The sequence below is a fragment of the Diadema antillarum genome, unplaced genomic scaffold (genome assembly GCF_040938485.1).
Source record: "Diadema antillarum isolate AM-2024a unplaced genomic scaffold, OU_Dant_1.0 seq00001430_RagTag, whole genome shotgun sequence".
Classification (NCBI taxonomy): Eukaryota; Metazoa; Echinodermata; class Echinoidea; order Diadematoida; family Diadematidae; genus Diadema; species Diadema antillarum.
The window spans coordinates 182,444-201,388 of NW_027272181.1; the positions used below are offsets into that span (position 1 = coordinate 182,444).

Below are 18,945 nucleotides of genomic sequence, written 5' to 3' on the forward strand. Positions count from 1 at the left end.
AATGAAACTCTGCAACCAGCAGTATGCAGCAACCCAGCAAGACAGGTACAGCAAAAGTAAACATCAAATCAATTCATATGCCAACAGTAGATTTCCTTCCTTGATGACATCTGTTGCTTTAAAGAAAAAGGCAAACGGTTTAGAAGAATTAGATGGATAAAGATTGGAGATACACCTCCTTGTCACCTTGAAATCCGCCGAAGATATTGCTAACCAACTGCAACCACATTTCTCAGAGCATTTCAGTTCGAAACAGTGCATGCATGACTGAAGACGAATTGATAAGCCAGCTGATGTCCCCAGGCCACAGTCAGTATCTATGATTTACTTGCCAGTTATATTTAGTTGTATACGAACGAGGTTTCCTGTTGTACAACTTTGTACTGGGCGGACAAGTGCTCGTCTACTCGTTGCGCTTGCTCACGATCGGAAGGACAGCTAGCTACGATACAGTCGCAGTCGGTTGTAAGCACCAAGCCCAAGGTAAGCTTGACAGTTCATCCTCATTTCACCACACAATCAAATTACGCCCAGTTTCACGGTGTTGGTGCTCTCCCTGCATCATGATGTCGCTTGTACTTCAGCCTACAATTGTCGATGTTAGGGTTGTGGATAAGATAAATAATTGCGGAGTATTAGGTACATTCTACATCTACTATGTTCTACAAGTAGGTTGTCCGTGTGCATCTAGCATCTACGCTACATGAAATATATAATACAGTTGGTACCAGTGAATTTCTACCTCGCGCGTTGTGTTTTGATACGACACATCGTCGGCGTTTTCACGAACCGACGCTATTTCGATTTTGGTCAAAATTTTCAAAATCGAGATATTGGTACCAAATGAAAGTGCTTTCAAAACTCTACCAAATCCCAAAATTTTAGATCACAAAATTAATTATTCTTAATTTTATCAAAGAAAGAAAAAAACGACGGTACTCGAAATATCGAGAAATTGAGAAAAAGGGGTTTCACGAACCGACGCAGTAAAGATACGCCGGTTCGTGAAACCCGAATTGCTAGGGTGAAGAGCAATGCGGGTTTTACGAACCGTCGCAGTTGCATTATTTTGAGCTTTGTTCAACTTACTGGCCTAGAATTAGGTTTTGGCCCTAATCCAGATCTCAGAGTGAGAACCAAACCATCTGAAAGATGAATGACGACCTAAGCCAGCCCACTGTCCACGAGTGAAGTGAATGGTAAGCTATAATCCTATTAAAATCATGCTCAAAATAACAGTTTCAGTTGGACTACCATAACCATTAATTGCGGTAGAGTGTAGTCCCATGTATTCAATCGCGTGATGCTTATGAAGCCTAGTCTGTAAACGCCATCCAATTTCAAATTAGATCCCAAATCATATTATTTATAGTTTCTTTTCAACTTATGTCGTTACTTCTGAGACTACTGAGTACTGTAGTCGTAACGTCTGTGTGCAAGACATGCAAGATGTCAAAGTCTCGAAGACACTCATGGCTATGCCTTGACTTGAGTTGAAAATGAAATCATGAGATTGACAAAGTAGGCCTACTAAACTAAAAAAAAGTAAAAAGTCTAAAAGTAAAACTCAAAGGAAGAGTAAAGAATAAAGTTAGACATGTTAGACTTTAACATTCAAGTTTAACTATTAAGTCTAAGTTAGGACTTTACTTGTAATGCCAGTTACTAAAACTAAGATCAGCTGAAGTCTAAAGACCAAGTCAAATTAACACAGAGTCTATAGTCTAGCTCTAGATCTACATCTAGACTAGTGGTAATAGTAGGTAGAGTCCACCCATTTTTCCCCCAATTTTTACTTGTCCATTCCTGAAAAAGTTACTGGTCAGTGTCCAACAGTGATTTTTCCTGGTCAGGGACCGTCGGACCAGTGCCAGTGTGCAGCGTTGGTGTAGATGTCATCTATGACAGTATGTGGTCTAGTGATACTACCTAAACACTACGAGTAGTACTCTACAGGTTAGGTGGCTTTCCTGTACAGTGCAGTGTTATAGTATACTTGTGAATTCAGCCCTAGTACCGTACTGTGTGTAGATATGTGACATTATGTCTAACGTTAGTTCGAGTGGAGTACCTTTGAAGCACAGCGGTGGGGCTTTTTTTCCCTAAAACTTGTGAATGCGGCCCAACCAAATGGCGTTTACATATTCACGCGTGATTGATAGTGATACAGTAGCGCTGTCGATTTCCACAGCATCCATACATAATCTTTTGTCCTTTCTTCTTTCCTTTTTTCCCTTTGTTCTTTCACCCTTTTTATTCTTGGAATCGAAGGACTTCTAAGAAATGTCCCTCGACTGATTTAACCAGGACTCTTGAGTCCTGGTAAACCTAACCTAACCGAGTAACCGTTAACATTTGTTAGGCCTAACATAACAGTAACACTGACTTAGCCCTGTATTGACTTTGTCTTTGGCCGACTTACTGAGATGGCGAGTCTAACTCTTTAACGTTAGTCTAAACGTAGTCGTTAGATCTGTCAGTGTCAGTGTCACCGGTTATTGTATATGGTGCCATCTCTAACGTACGTTAACAAGTTGATGTTAGTTATCTATGTCAACTTACTGAGTCAGTAATAGTGGTACTGTCATCCTGTTGGATATCGCCGCAATATCATCCGTGACGTGTTAATTTCGTGTCACAAAGACAAAAGTTGCCAAGATCTAATAGTATTAGATGTCTAGATCTAGATGTAGTCTAGATCTATAATATAAATTTTGTGAACCACTGGTAACTTAAAAGTGAAAGGTCTGGACTTCACTTAGTCTATAATTAGACCAGACATTCATGAGGCAAAGGCCTATTTAGTAGATCTATTCTTATTCTATTTTAACGTCAATTCCTACTAACTCGCCACGTGTTATTCCTAAGGCCAAGGACTTCCGGGTTAGTGATTTTTTTTCTCATAAATACCAAGCAGCAGACATGTTTCATTTGCATTCTTGTGCAGACTTCACGAAAATATGTGCAGTATCAAAGAAATATGATGCACATGACAATGCCAGTGTTTTATAGGTGAATGGTTAATACCTTTAAAAGCTGAATGATAATGTAGAGTCTAGGTCTAATTAAGATGTTACAGTCTCTGATAAGAAACAGGTTTGATTGTCATAGACTGTTTCCCAAATGCAGGTACATGTAGTAATATTCAGCTATTTCAATGCAATGCCTTGTTTACAAATACATGTAGATTTATATTCATGTGAATGATAATTCAATTTCTACATGAGACATACCAAGTGCTAAACATAATATCTTGCATCAGTAAAATGTGTAAATGAAGAGACAATTTGAATATGCATCAAATACGAACAGCAGCATTTTTTGACATTCTTTGATCCTGCATAGGCCTACCATTTTGTTTCATGTTTAATATAAATAGAGCAAAATAATTTCAACTTCAGTTTTGTTGGCTGATTTTTTTTTTCTTCTCAAAATTAAAGTTGTATCTTGTGCCATGATGTTTGATTTTAATCAAAAGTTCTTAATTTCTTTCTTTTCTTTCAGATGACTGGTGCCATGTAGTAGCGAAGAACTGGACTGTCTCAGAAAAGAAAAGGAAAAGTACAGGGTCGTGTACATCACCAACGGATGTGAATACAATGGTAATGTAGAGTCTAGGTCTAATTAAGATGTTAAAGTCTCTGATAATAAACAAGTTTGATTGTCGTAGACTCTTTCCCAAATGCAATTAGTAATATTCAGCTTTTTCAAAGCAATGCCTTGTTTACAAGGACATGCAGATTTATTCATGTGAATAATAATTTAAATTCTACATGAGACTTACTAAGTGCTAGACATAAGATCTTGCATCATTAAAATATGTAAAAGGCGAGACAATTTGAATATGCATAAAAAACAGCAGTATTTTTTTGACATTCTTTGATCCTGTATACCGTTTTGTTTTATGTTTAATATAAATAGAGCAAAATAATTTCAACTACAGTTTAGTTGGCTGATTTCTTTTTCTCAAAATGAAAGTTGTATCTTGTATCATGATGTTTGATTTTAATTGAAAGTTCTTAATTTCTGTCTTTTCTTTCAGATGACTGATGCCATGCAGTAGCGAAGAGCTGGACTGTTTCAGAGAAGAAGAAAAAAGTACAGCATCGTGCTGATCATCAAGGAATGTGAATACAATGGCTTAGGAAAGAAGACAATCTACAGATAGGATAGAAGGGAGAAATTGGGATGAAGGGCGACAACATAAGGACGGTATATCTACAGTGAAATGTGATTGTAAAGTGGAAACATGAAAGGAGATCCTAAGATTGAAGGTGAAAACAAGGCATTCCATTCTGTGATGTCGTAATTACAATTTTGCTACACTTTAATAACACTACAGAGAGACATTTATATCAAGGAAAGCTTCATGTGGATATGGAATGTTAGATTTTTTTAAGTGTTCATTGGTATGTATTTCATGATAATAAATCTTGAAGGTTTTGTGTGGTAATCATAACCTTGTGATAAATCTTGATAGATTTCTAAGTGCACATTGGCAATATTTAGATGATGCTGTAATCAGATTAAGTTCTATTCTCCTTTATTCTTTTATTTATTATTTTGTTGTCTTCAACCCACTTTGAATGTGTCACGTATGATTCTTATAAACATGGGAACATGCACTCCATGTAAATGATAGGACTTATAACAAATTGACATAATTATTCAACCATCACTAGACAGTTCTGTTATAAGATGTTCTTTATCTAACTAAAATTGTAAATTATGATACGTGTATGTTCCCATGCAAACTCACAACAAAATACAGAAATTTGATTTCTTTTAATAATAATTCATTATGTCTCTAAATTTACAATTAAAGAAAGTGATTGCAATAAGGATGTCAAACATCGTATATTAAAATAATGGATTATTCATTTGTCTCCATCCGTAGTAACGCACGCAACTGCAGTGTGCAGTTTGTAGGCTGCTGTGAAAAAAAAAAAAATCACAGGCAGCCCAAGCAGGATTCGAACCACGACCTCTGGATTACTAGACCAGCGTCATAACCACTAGACCACCGGAGTGCCCTGGCGCTACCTTTACACATGAATAATTAAGTATAGAAGGGCTTGGGGGCGCTTCGAAGTTTACTGCTCTTATTAAATATGTACATGTCATTTGCAACTCAACTAAAGATGATTAAACACACTGAAATTCTTACTTTAAATGATATTCATAATCTGTTTTTTTTTTCTTTAATAGCTTGGGATGTACACTTTATACACTGTATCGGTCTACATTTCGCCTACAATATGGAATTCTTTACTTCGAGACGTTTGTTTTTAACAAACAAAAAAATTAAGAGTCCTTTAAAGGTGCTGTAAAACAGTGGTGTTTGTTTGTTTGTTTTTTGGTGGGGGGGGGGGAGGGGAGTCAAATTAGCCTTGGCCCCTCTCCGCCGTCTTTTTTTTTTCCTTTAGCTGCATATTTTTTAGTCATCACATGAAAATTCGTCTGCATCCACCCCGTAGTTTTGCTGATGACCTTTCTTTTTAATTATTTTAGCCACACACAATTTTGGCTGAATTTCCCCAACCCTCTTGTGAATTTGCTAGTACATGTACTAAAACACATTCTCAGAATGTGTTTATAGTACTGGTGGATTAAGGATTCACAGGGAGGGGGGGGGGGGTCGGCCAAAATTTCTCTTTTCTCATATGTAACAAGCCTTCGGGGCGAAAGGCTGATATTATGGGCTTTCTACACACATTTTTAGATGCTAATTATTGGTTAACATGAGCATGATCATTTATGTTGTGATTAATTTGTTTCCTTATATATGTATGACTTCTATTAGAGACTTAATTGGCTTGGCACTCCTTACATCGACCTATTTTAGACACCCATTTCCCTCTCTCTCTCTCGTGCTTTTTCTCTACTGTCCTGTGAATAGTGTAACTACATGTACATGCAGTACCTCTTCTCTTTTGTATGATATACATCAAGTTTTTATCTGAGCATATGGGTGTTGCAGCACTCTCAAGCTTCATGCATATGCAGCAACATCTTTGTGTGGTCATATACATACATGTAGTTATGCTTGATATATTAATTTGAGAATGTTATTCTTTCTATTGTATATGTTCCGTCCGCACTCTATAGATGTAAATGTACGATGTAAGATTTGGTGTGCATGTTCGAACTGTGTTCCTCTTTTTGTGAACACACAAGAACTGATATAATAATGAACTTGAATTACACATATTCTTGAATCTTGATTCCATCTCCATTTGCCATTAGATATGTATTGATTTATGGAGCTCTTCCACAATTGTTATTACTCATCTCTGAATAATTCAAATTTGATATTCTATTGAGGACCTATGTTTCTTCGATTACATAATGTACCTCTTCATTATATTGCTGCAAAAGGCATAATAAAACATGACCATTATTATATATTTGAAATGAAGCTTGAAATTCTGATAGTGTCGATATTCATGTATTTTTAGGAGTTTATCAGTTTCGAAGAGTGCATGCAGGATGAGTTTATGTTTTTATATGATCAGGTGCAGCTATCATAGAATCTGTTGAGCAGGAAAGAGAAAGATGGAAAATGAGGAATTATGAGTGAATTCGCATGCGAGCCAAATGACAATAATGACACTGATAAAAATTGTGACAAAGTAAATGTCACAAATATGTGGAATAATAAATAAAGAAATTAATATATTATTTCAGAGAAAGAAATAACAGAGTGCATGCATGAGTATGAAAGATGAGTAAATACAAGTAATTATTATTGACTGGCACGTCTTTTTCCCAAGATTTAGCGGTATCCTTCATCTTAGAACAAACATTCATAATTATTATGAGAGAAGTGAACTGAATTTGAATTAAAAATAATGTGAAAAAAATGAAAAAGTAAGTTAATTAAGTAAAAAAAAAAGTAAAAAGTAAAAAATATGAAACACAGTATACCGAATACATGTATTACCAAATGATAGATGTCCAAATGCAAAAGTGTTAAATAATAATATATCCACAAAAAAAGGGGGGCAAAGAAATCTTTGGAACGATTAACCACAGCTATAATAACAATACATGCGTGTACTAAATGAAGATGAAAACAATGACAACACTCTTTTTAGAACAATTAAGAGAAACTGGCTTGTATTATCATCTTAATTATCACTAAATGTATTGTAATCATCACAACAATCATTACATGACAATTAATTTCAATTAATAAGGTTATTGTTGATAAGCAGGTATAGCCCTAATAGTATTTGTATGTAAACACATACGAAAATGAAATAGCGACGGTTCGTAAATACACGCGTATTGCACGTTACCTATTGTACAGGCCCTACAGCGCGGGTCTCACGAACCGGCGTAATACAACTTACGTCGGTTCGTGAGACCCGCGCTTAAGTACATAACCTATGGTGCGCGCAAGAAACGATGGATTTACGAACCGACGCAGTGAGTTTGAAGACAGAAATATCGTAAATTTTTTGAATTCACACTAAAATTACACTATGGATAGGAAGAACAACTTCCACTCTCATCACCCTGTCAAAATTTTCACACACAAGACAGGAAAAGTCATTGAAAACGTTGTCTAAAACTTGTGAGATCTTTAAATGCGATTTTCTCAGAACTGCATTTTCGCTCAAAAACGAAATAGCGTCGGTTCGTGAAAACGCCGACGACATGTGTGGATGAAATGCCATGAGACTGGGGTAACGTCTCCACAGAATGAAGCCCCATGAAGCCCTCGCAAGGGAATAGTGAGAAAAGGTAACATTCCCAAGCTTCCACTTGTCAGCAATGGCCACGCCTCCGATAGGACACACACACAAGTTGTCCTATATACAACTCGCCCTAATTGGGAGTTTCGGCGTTCTACCTGCTCGACCAGACGCCGTGCTTTTTGCTGTGCACATAGCGACATATTTATTTTGACAAAAAAAAAAAAAAAAAAAAAAAAAGTTCGGGAAGAGCAGTATATCAGCAACATCGTGTAGGCATTTCTAGGGGAGAGGCAACCCTCCCCGTCATGACCGAGGGCACGGAACCAATATTTGTTTTGTTTTTGTTTTGTTTTGGGGTTTTTTTAAAGGGGGGTGAAGGGTCAATGGTTATCCTCCTCCACACACTCGCTTCGACGAAAGACGGAACCCTCCAAAAGTCATGGGTTTTTGTTGTGATTTTTTTTCTTCCTTTTTTCGATCGGGGAGGGGTGATGGGGCTGCAGCTCGGTTCTGGGGCCCCTGTTTGGAGAGCGCTGCGAAAGCAGGGAGGGGTTTCAAGTTCACTATATAATTTCATCTCCAACAAAGATACAATGAAATATGTTTGGGTACAATGGAATGTTGGGGTTTCGCTGGTGCTACTTTCACTTTTGATAAAACCCGACAACTTATGATCCTTGCTATTGCACAAAATTAAGAATGGTGACAACAACGATAATAGTAAGATTTTGAGTCGAAGTATAAAGGCTGGTGGTGCTTTGCTATCGGGTCAATTTCGGTCCAGTCACATACAATGCAGGTTCAGTTTAATGTAGTAGCCTAGTAGCAAACTGGAAGTGGCGTCCAGAGGCTATTAGTCAGGAAGAATTTTTAGTTCGTCAAATCGGACCTAAAAACAAAGTTGTGGAAGTGATGGGTCCCACTTTAAGTCCGGGGGTGGGGCAGGTCAAATTCCAATATGCTTTTGGACCTTCAAAACCAACCACTAATAGGCCTGTTGGTTTCAATATACGGATAGTGAGATATTGGTCCAATAGAACACAATCTTGGTCCAATACAAATCCAACAGAAATCCAACAAACACCAACATAGAAAGTCCTATAGATCCAATAGAATACCAATAGACAATTTCTTGTTGGTCCAACAGAATATTTCCTGATGGTCCATTAGAAAACCAGCATGCAGTCATCAATTCAAAGTTCTGTTGGAGACTCGATTGGAACTAATGCAAATTTATTGCAATTAATGCATGCAGCGACATTGCACTCATCCTTCACCTATGATAGACTTTCTCAAATAGCTACAACGTATTCCTATAGTTCTTTATTATCAATATAGCCGAATAGTTGTATAGCTTTTAGGAGTGGTTACATAGCTATATGTCACTCATTTATTATCAAAATATGAAAATATGAAAATAGGAAAATAGGAAAATGATACTTATGATAAGCTGAAATTACAACGTGATGTAATACATTTTCTTCAAAAGTTCAAAGTTTGATTTGGCATGAATACATAAGATGCTAATGTTTGTTTGTTTGTTGGTTTTTTTTTTTTGGGGGGGGGGTGGGGGCGCTTGGAATTCCAGTATATGACTTTCCACGCACAGATCTGCGTATTCTGTGGTCTTCGTCCACAAAATGTGTCGAAAAGCGTCAGTTTTTAGACATAACTATGGTGTCTGACGGTTTCCCTGAAAAGGGGTGTCTTTTTTCCTTCCGATCATACGTAATATTTCACAAAATGTGATTTTTATCGTCATCAGGGAGGTAAAACTCAAAAGATTTAATATATGAAGATTGAAGGTGAGTGTGGATTCTACAATCAAGTCTGATATGTTTAACTGCATTAATTCCTTATTGAATTTCAGGAATGTGCTATAGTTTGTCTTTATTTTCTGACTATTCATGCTATCAATGTTGAGTTTAAGAACCTCATCTCTTGGGTGTACTTCGTATTTCTTCGTATCATGTATACCATTATGACGCAATTTAGACATGCAAATTTGATAATTAATTTCTGAAGTGTTTGGACACCCACTCCGGGCATAGACCTACTAACGAATGGACTTTCTATCTACGAAACCTACCACTTTGAAGTATACGAGATCCGCCGTCACCGGCGCACTCAGCGGAGTATAATGGTGTCTCAAAAATGATATAATCATGTATCGTCACTGACAAAAGAATTGTTTCCCTAATTCTGGTCTTATTTGGCTGGTGCGCCTTTTCAGAATTTCGGAATTTTTACGAGTTGATAAACGCAAAGTTGTTTTGAAAGCCTTTTCAGAAAGCCTTTTCGAAAGCCGCAAATTTGTGGCTTTCGAAACAGGTTTCCTAAACAGGTTTTCAGAAACCTGTTTATAAAAGCCTTTTGAAGTTGATAAACGCAAAGCTGTTATGAAACGGCTTTGTAGTATTGTACTGCAGTTACGAACAATGCACGCCTTTTTATGACCTCTTCTCCTCGGGTCGAATTGCGCAATGCAGCTGTGCAGTGACGTAGGCCAGTTATCGTGTTCGCGAAGAGTTAATTAAGTGATAAACGCAACAATTTTGGAAGCCGTTTCTAAAGGGCTTTGGAAACGGCTTTGAAAGCCGTTTAAACAGGGGAAAGTTGATAAACGCAGCCTTTGAGTAAACGCCAATGATGAGAAGCAGCAAACCTCAGAATATGACTGATCTCGTTCCATTGGATTAGTTACCGATTCGCTCGCTATATAGCGCTCACACAGTGACTTTGCCTTAAGACATATTCTCTTCCTTTGCTATCTGTTTTTACTCTGGAAAAATGTGCGGAAAAGGTGGAAAATGAGATAACACATCATGATCAATTAACTGAAAACTTAGTTATCTCTTCAAAAGTACATGTACCTGCATTTCGCTAATGAAAATGTCTGAGCGGTGATACAAGACATACCACAACTGCACATGCATTTTCCTTGATTTAAGAAAGTTGTTATCTTCTGCTCATTAAGTTTATAGATTTTTCAAACTGCAATGTGTTTTGCCCCGGCTTGTCGGCGGCGGAGTTCATACGATCAAAGCAGGGAAGAATGTTTAAAATGCTTTTGTAACACTTTTGACATAGACAGAGGCATGCATGAATGTCCATGTGTATAGGTCCATGCATGTTCCAGGGCGGGCACCCCTGCGGCGGAGGGACCACACGCGCCTTCCAATCTCCAGGAGAACTTTTCGCGCGACAAAATCGTCCCCGAGAATTGTTTATTTTATTTTCATTATCATTTTATTTCAACATGGTGATAAAAGGAACATGATATGGCTGTTATTCTGCAAGTTCGTGCATACTATTAATAAAGAGAAACATTGTAGGCCTATATTCAGCGTGCAAGTGATAAACAAAATCAAATAGCAAGTAGTAGACAAAAAAAAAAAATATCAACATGCAGAACCCCACATGGAGGAAGTGCATACATTATCAAAGGACCAGTAAAGAACAATAGCATTCAGGCATCACATAACATATTATGCAAGTTTATAAACCAAGAATTATCCATAGTACATAATAGAGACTAGATTACAACCAGTGGCGGATCCACATCGGAGGGCCGGGGGGGGGGGGGGGGGGCACCGGGCACGCGCCCCTCTTTATTCTTTGCTGAAACAAAAAAAAAAACAAAAAAAAATGAGGGGTGGGGCGCGTCCGCCCCTTTAATTTTGTAAAGGCATATCCCCTTTACATGCTTAACGGAATTCCTGGATCCGCCCCTGACAAGCCACGCTGCTTGTTTAAAATGAAACCTGAAATTATTAATAAAAACTCATATGATATTACTGTCAGTGGGAATCGCATTCCATCCATATACTCCCCGAACACTGTAAACTTCTGCGTGTTTTATGCGTTGGGCTTACCCTGAAATTCAGGGCCTGGGGGCGGAGGGTTAAATAGCATACTTTTTTTTTTCTTTTTTGTCTCGGATCACCCCGCCCCCCCCCCCCCCCCCCCCCCCCCCTGTCATGTTGGAACAGAAGAATTAAGACTAATGATGTTATCGCCTAAAATTTTCTCGTGGACTTGCGAATCTTCACTAATTGTCACTGAATTTGTTCCTCTTGTTCATTAGACGAAATCCAAAATGCTATCTTTAACGAGAAAACTTACACACCACGAGCTACTAGTATTCTACGTTTTCTGGAGTGAAAACAAAATTGCAGACCGTTAATGGGCGACATCTTTATGGCCGAATTGAAGCACATTATTTTGTCGTACGATACATGTACTGTACGCATGTACAGTGTAACAAGAGTGGTACGTCCCTGGAGTAGTACAAGTGGAGCGACTTGCGGCCTGCATGTTACTAGTAAGCGAAGTGGTGAGATACCAAAGATCCTGGTGTGGCGAGCGATACTCAGCTGCTGCTACCTGCTAGCAAACGCAAACTTAGACAGAAAGATCCGTCTGTCCGGAGGACTCTTTTTATATTTTGCCATTAATGCTGTCCTCCGAGGGGATCCGTGAAGCCAGACGCAGTCTCCGCGGAACATTCGCCGACGGACAGATACAGACCGATCTTTCGGTCAAACGCAAACTCTGCTGCTAGCTGAATGAATCAAAGACGAGATTCCCGGAGTTGTTGCAAATGTTGGTCGTCTTGCATGCTGGTCAGACATAGTGGTTCAAAGGTGGTTTAGGCAGGGAGGTGACACCTCCCTGGTTTAGGTAAGTATCTAGCATCACTTAGCTTAATTTTAGCGGGACTGTAGCAGGGGCAAAATCGGCTTGGTAAGAAAGATATGTTGACAATGTTGTTTTGAAAGTATAATCTCTCTCATGTACTCAGTACATGTACTAACGTTAGACAGAAAGATCCGTCTGTCCGGAGGACTCTTTTATTATTATTATTTTTTTTGACGTTATGGCTGTCCTCCGGAGACAGGAGAGGGAGGATCCGTGAAGCCAGACGCAGTCTCTGCGGAACATACTAGTATCCCCGACGACCAGATATTACATGTACCATACCCAGAAATAGAATATGACAGTAAGCAATCCACGCACAATCCCGGTCCCCGGCCCTAGTAAGTAGGCTTTACAATCACTGAAAACATCATTCAGCGTTCCGTACAGTGCAGTGTATAGGAAATCACGCGAGTATATATAATATATATATATATATATTTTTTTCCATGTCTTTGTCTGTAATTCTGCAGTTTAATACACTTCTTCCCTTTCCCTCCCCTTGAAAGTTTGAATCTATACTGAAATTTACTAAACTACTCTACAGAAAAAAAAAAAAACAAAACAAAACACAACTTCATGTAATGTAAGGATATAAAGTCCTATAAGAAATAATAGCTATAGAACTAGGAGATCTTTCCTTTCCTTCCATTATTTAAAGTGCAGGCTTCATGCTTCATGCCACCAAAATGCAGTGGGATTTTTTTCTGTTCATTTATTTTTTTTTTTGTGTGTGTGTGTTTGTGCGTTTGTGTGTGTGCGCGTAGGAGTTCTATTTCCTTGGAAGTTGAAAATTGAAAATGAATGCAATCGTAGACATGTAGACCTTTGTAAGTTGTGAGGCAGTAAATCTATTATCGCCTCATCTAATTTGTGCAATAGATCTTATCTATATAGAGGCCTATATGATTGTGATCTTGTGACCGTGATCTTTTATACGATTATTTTTCTTCTTGAAAAATGATGAACTATACTGCTATTACTTTTGCACTTGGTTTTTCCTATTTCTTGTCTTTGATTGAATTTTATGTAACTTTCTGATACAGTTTAATGGAATGTTTTTTTTTTCATTGATTGATGTTCTACCTGAAGTTTTACTGTAATACTGATTACACCCAATTTGATTTGAGTTCCTCAAGAACAAAAAGCCAAAAAATATACAGCATAAAGAGAAAAAACTATAAGATTTATAATTACATGATGTATGATCATGATATACAATGCTACATGCACTTGAATATGGTAACTACTATTGTACCATGCACATTAAAATGAAGCTTGAAGTTTTTGTATAATATGCAAATTATGGGCCTGCAGTGAATTATTTTTTTTCCAGGTCAGATTAGGAAGAGAAATTATGACAATTAGAACCAATGATTGCTCTTGAATATTCATAGTTTGACCTGATGGAGGCCTCTGTGGCAGCACAAATTATTACATTCCTCAACAAGACAAGTGGCAGGGACAAATTATACAGGTAAGTATACTAGGAGAGTGAAGAATGTTGTTCACATGTGACCAATTTTCACAATATTCTGATAAAGGTAAATGCAGACGACATTACTTGTGACATGATATTCATTGAAACAAAATCTGGTGACTGGCTTTTGAACTCTTGTGTGGTAGGTTTTTGGAAATAAAATGGCACAAACTATATGTTATTTCAAAGTGTACAGTCAAGAGAAGTGAACAAATGTCAGTATCAAGAAACCTAAGTTCAGCAGCTTTATCTTTGTTCAATAAAGATTATCAATCACTGGAAATGTCCAGAGTATAGAGACTCAAAATCATGAGTCGAAAGTAACTCGATACTACATGTATGTATCAGTGATATGCCCTGTATGTTGTTTGCAGTATAAAGTAGCATATGAAACATGGTCACTCTGTACATATTCTTATTCATTTTTCCCCATTGAATGCCATTATCATAAATTCCATTCCGCAGCCATGATTGTTAACCATTTGATGGTTTCTAGTGAGCAAAAACTACACAGCAAAAAATTGAATCTCCCAGACAAGTTAGTACGAATGATACACAGCTTGTACACTATTGTACAAAACATGACAGACTCAGTTGTGCCCTGTTTGTACAGTAACAAAGATCTGTGTGAGCATGTTTCTCATCAATAGACTCGTTACATTGCACTTTTTTGGGACTTGAAATGACTTACACCCAAAAAGAAATACATCATAATTATGTACTGCAAAGTGAGGAATGTTCATGTGCATTTTAATTTCGCAAATTTTGCAAGAGTCAAGATTCACAATGTAATTAAAATGCATGTGACAGTTCTTGCCCACACTCTTCATGGAATGCCAGAGGCAAGTTCTTAAAATTTCATGCTGTGAAATATCTTGCTTTATGGTAACTTGGTTTATACCAGTAGATAGAAAGCCATTTATGAGAGAAGTTTACTGGTATGCTTTGTATGTTGGTGGGCAAAAAGTGAAAGATGGGGTGGGGGGGGGGAGCCTGTGAAGCACATATGAAAGGCTCACCCAACCATGATAGTGAAATATGACTGTTTTGTGGGCAATTTAGACTGTAGGCATACAGCAAAAAGAAAAAAGAAAAGAAAAGAAAAAAGGCAATGATAAAATACTTTTGCAAAGCTACAACTGTATGTACACAGTATTATCTCTTGATGCCGTTGTGATAGCATGTGAGTGATGAGCTACTTGAAATAGGTATTCCTAAACAGACTAGTGATTATAAAAGTTCATGAAGGTGATCAAGCCCAAATGGAAGTAATGCCAAAGGTTGCAGTAAATAAATCTGTGTACATGTACATAAACCCTTATATGCACTGTAGCCTACAGTTGTATGCATTCCATCGTGTCCACTGAATACATCCCTTTTCAGCATTTGTTTACCAGGTTCAGAGATGACCTCTGTTGTTTGGAAAGGGTCCATTTTTATGGTCCTTGTGAATTCCTTCTCTTCAGTTTTGGGTGTTTGAACTTTGTCCTTGGGTACTTCTTTAGTTAACACACCATGCTTGTATGAAGAATGCATTTACAGTAATGTGGATATATACCTGGTATGCATTATTATATGAAAACAATCAAAGGGAAAACTGACCAGAAACGAATGATTTCGACTTTGAGCAAAGAAAATAGGTTTCCATCAGGATTCAAACCGGATACTACCGGATTGCTAGACCTGTGCTCTACCGACTGAGCTGTAGAAAGCTCTAGTACAGTGTTCATCCTGTAACCCTTGATCCTCAGTGCTATATGGAAGAGAGAGAGAGACCCTCTCCCCCATCCCTGCTCACACATACAGTACATTCCCAGAAAACGAGTTGAAGATAAACATTTTGTTCATGGTCTGGTTACTAATGAGTGTCTGGGTGACCTTAGATGGTGCTTCACTTTGATAACAAGACTTGGCAAGGACATGCTGAGATTTCCCTCGAGGAAAACAAGATCTTTGATTAGTTAAGGAATCTGAAAATTTATCAAGAATAACTTGTCCAGTTTAGAGATTAAGCAAAGAAGATCGTCTTAACAAAACAACAACAACAACAGAACAAAAGCAGAGTACTGTCTCTTTTCTGTCTCTCTTCATGTGAACACATGCACAGCTGTGTTGTGTGTGAATGTTTCTTTGCATGACATGTTTGTATTGTACCTATTATGTCTGTGTATGTGAAAAAAAAACCCAAAAAATTCTTGTGATCTTGAAGGGCTTACACATTAACCCCATATACGCAGTAAGCAAAGATCATTGTCTGCATGCTTGCTGTCATGACTGCAGCATACTGTAACATAACACATTTAGACATGTCATAACTGAACTTGCTATTGTAGAAGGTGTTTTACCCTCTTGTATATTTTAGCAAGGGAAGTTTGAAATATTTTAAATGTGCTTTCCTAAATAATCATGACTTTGAATCTGTACCCCTGTGTAATGTAAAGGCCTAAATTCTTTAACTGATATCGCACCTTATTACAGTAATACTTTTCTCAGCTTGTAACATTACAAAATTGTTGACACATCAGAATTGGGTGAGGATACTTATTTGTTCTTTTTCTTTTCTTTCTTTTTGCTACGAATAACCTTAGAACTGTAAATGTACTTTGTGTAGAATTATTGACTGAATCAATAAGTTAACCCCCTTTTAGAATTCTGAGGATTAAAGCAAATTACCAGGTACAGTCATCACTGAAAATTGCTCTCAGTTGATATGTCAAGTAATGCCATTTGTTTTGTTTTTTACACAGAACATGTCAGTATGGCAGCAGGTTAGCATGGTGGTGCATTCAGGAGACTAAAAGAGACCCAATTTTGGTCAAAAAGCTCAAAGGATTAGACTCTCATCTCAGTACCAGCAGAAAATGTAAGGACAGTGTTGGATATGAAGTTCATACTCTGAGAGTGTTTGCATTTGCTGGTTCAAGTCATTTGTACTTTGACCTTTGCCAGAGCATGCCTTGTTAGTTTGTAATCTAAATATTAGCACATTACACTGACCATCTTCAGTCCCAGAGATGTAAAACTGATATGCCAGTCACTTAACTTTAGATTGTAGTTTGATTTTTAATAGACAAGTGGCATATCTTTGGGGTTTCCTTTTGCTGTTTGTGAAGAGCAATACTGTTAATTGAAAGTCACCGTGTTATGGACATGTACAATTGTATTTGCCTATTTGGTTTAAGCTCGAACCTTGATAGTTGTCTTTGTGTGTGCAGTCTGTTTCTGTCCCTTAACATTTTTTTTAATGTACAAAAGGTAGTGCACATTTTTCAGAATGCAAAGTTGAGTAAAGATACTTTCCAGCTATTCTTACTGTGTATAGATGTTATCAAAAGAACACTCATCAATATTATCAGGTTATTTGTTGTATGCTTGTCTTTTTTTATTCTTTTTAATATGTTTTGCGTCTTGTGATTTATTACTGAGATGCTGTGGGAAGGTTACAAAACAGTGATTAGATTACAAAACAAGAAATGTCACAACCTGAATATGTTTTACCAACATATAATTCTTAAATAGTCAAGGAGGAAGAAAAAAAAAGTATGTCCTATACACGTACAATGAATAGTGTACTCACTGCCACTTTTGTACTCGGCACTTGCATCTTGTATGCTGAGAAATAGTGGAATAGGCAGGAATGAATACAATGTACATATTATATACAAACATACCGTTTGCAATTTGAGAGTGATGGCATTCCCTTTACCATCAGACATTCATGAAATTCTGAAGACGTGTAGTGATTAAATTCTTGTTTACTTTGTTTCCAGTGCTGCGCATAGGCAAGAGTGTCGAGCTCCTGCGGGCAGCCCAGAAGTCTGTTCACCTGTCTGACCCATTCCTGCAGTTCACCATCACCTTTGCCAACGTCAACAAGGCCACCTACCTGCTTGTTGACCACCTCCTCTGGCTCCATCGGGTGGGGCTGGTCACTGTGGACAGCAGGTACTATGGCCACATGTCCAGCCGCTTCTGGCTGGCCACTCTCATTCTCTGCCTCTCTCGTGATATCTATAGCCTCGTCGATGTCTTGACAATGCTTCTTTCGACAGACTCCTCCCAGAAGACAGCTTCGGAGTCCTCCCCCATCACCCATCAACATTCAAATGGGTCAGTGACTCAGACTGAAGCCACCGATGGGAGTGCAAGAAACAGTAATCGTTTCCGTGAGAGGAGTAGGTTAACATTTGCTCGCATTGCAGTGATGCTGTTCCGCCATCACTTGGCCCTAGTGCTGGACACGCTCAAGAACCTTGCCGATCTGTTCCTGCCACTGACATATTTAGGCTACATCAACCTGCCAGCAGGTGTGCAGGGACTTCTGGGAGTAATAAGTTCCGTCATTGGTGTCTTGACAGTATGGAGTTCCAAATTCAAGCTTGTCCCATCATGAAAGATTTCTATAGAAATAGATACCTACTTTTTATTGCCTGATATTCCATCTCTTAAGAGTAGTTTTAACATTGTGTCAAATTGCTTTCATGCCCAACTCCTCACCAAGAACCTTAGGGGTTTTCAAAATTGTCAGTGATTCTGTGTGTGTGTGTGTGTGTGTGTGTGTGTGTATCTCAGTGTTTTTTAGCCTATTTAAATCATGCACAAAATATTAGAAGATGCAATTTTTATATCACAATGACATGAATTTACATGCCAATATTGGTGGTATGATAAGCTTATTCTGTCCAGGTATTATTAAAGTCATGGTCCACTGTTACAAGGTAGATAAACTTTGTGATGTCTTGGTTGCATGATTTAAAGACATCAACAGTTTAGGATTGCACTGCAAGTTTACATGATATGTGACTGTATAATTATACCCCCGCCAAACGAAGTTTGAAGGGGGTATATAGGAATCAGCGGACGGTCGGGCGGTCGGGCGGTCGGGCGGTCGGGCGGTCGGGCGGGCAGTCGGTCGGGCGGTCGGGCGGTCGGTCCGTTGCAAATCTTGCGTCGCGAACTACTTCCTCAGTTTTCAACCGATTCCGATAAAACTTGGCACAGATGTGTGCCTTGGGTTGTAGATGTGCAAGACATATTTTTTGACAGTACCCAAAAGTACGTTGC

At 38.1% G+C, this 18,945-nt stretch overlaps 1 protein-coding gene across 1 annotated transcript; it reads left to right on the forward strand.

The window, feature by feature from the left end:
* The first annotated feature begins 13,801 nt into the window (after positions 1–13,801).
* LOC139709383 (peroxisomal membrane protein 11B-like) lies at positions 13,802–18,274 on the forward strand. The gene is made up of 3 exons (XM_071621344.1): positions 13,802–13,878; positions 16,629–16,744; positions 17,652–18,274. Exons 1-3 carry the CDS (start codon positions 13,808–13,810, stop codon positions 18,272–18,274), a joined length of 810 nt encoding a protein of 269 aa, XP_071477445.1. The 5' UTR covers positions 13,802–13,807.
* The last annotated feature ends 671 nt before the right edge of the window (positions 18,275–18,945 follow it).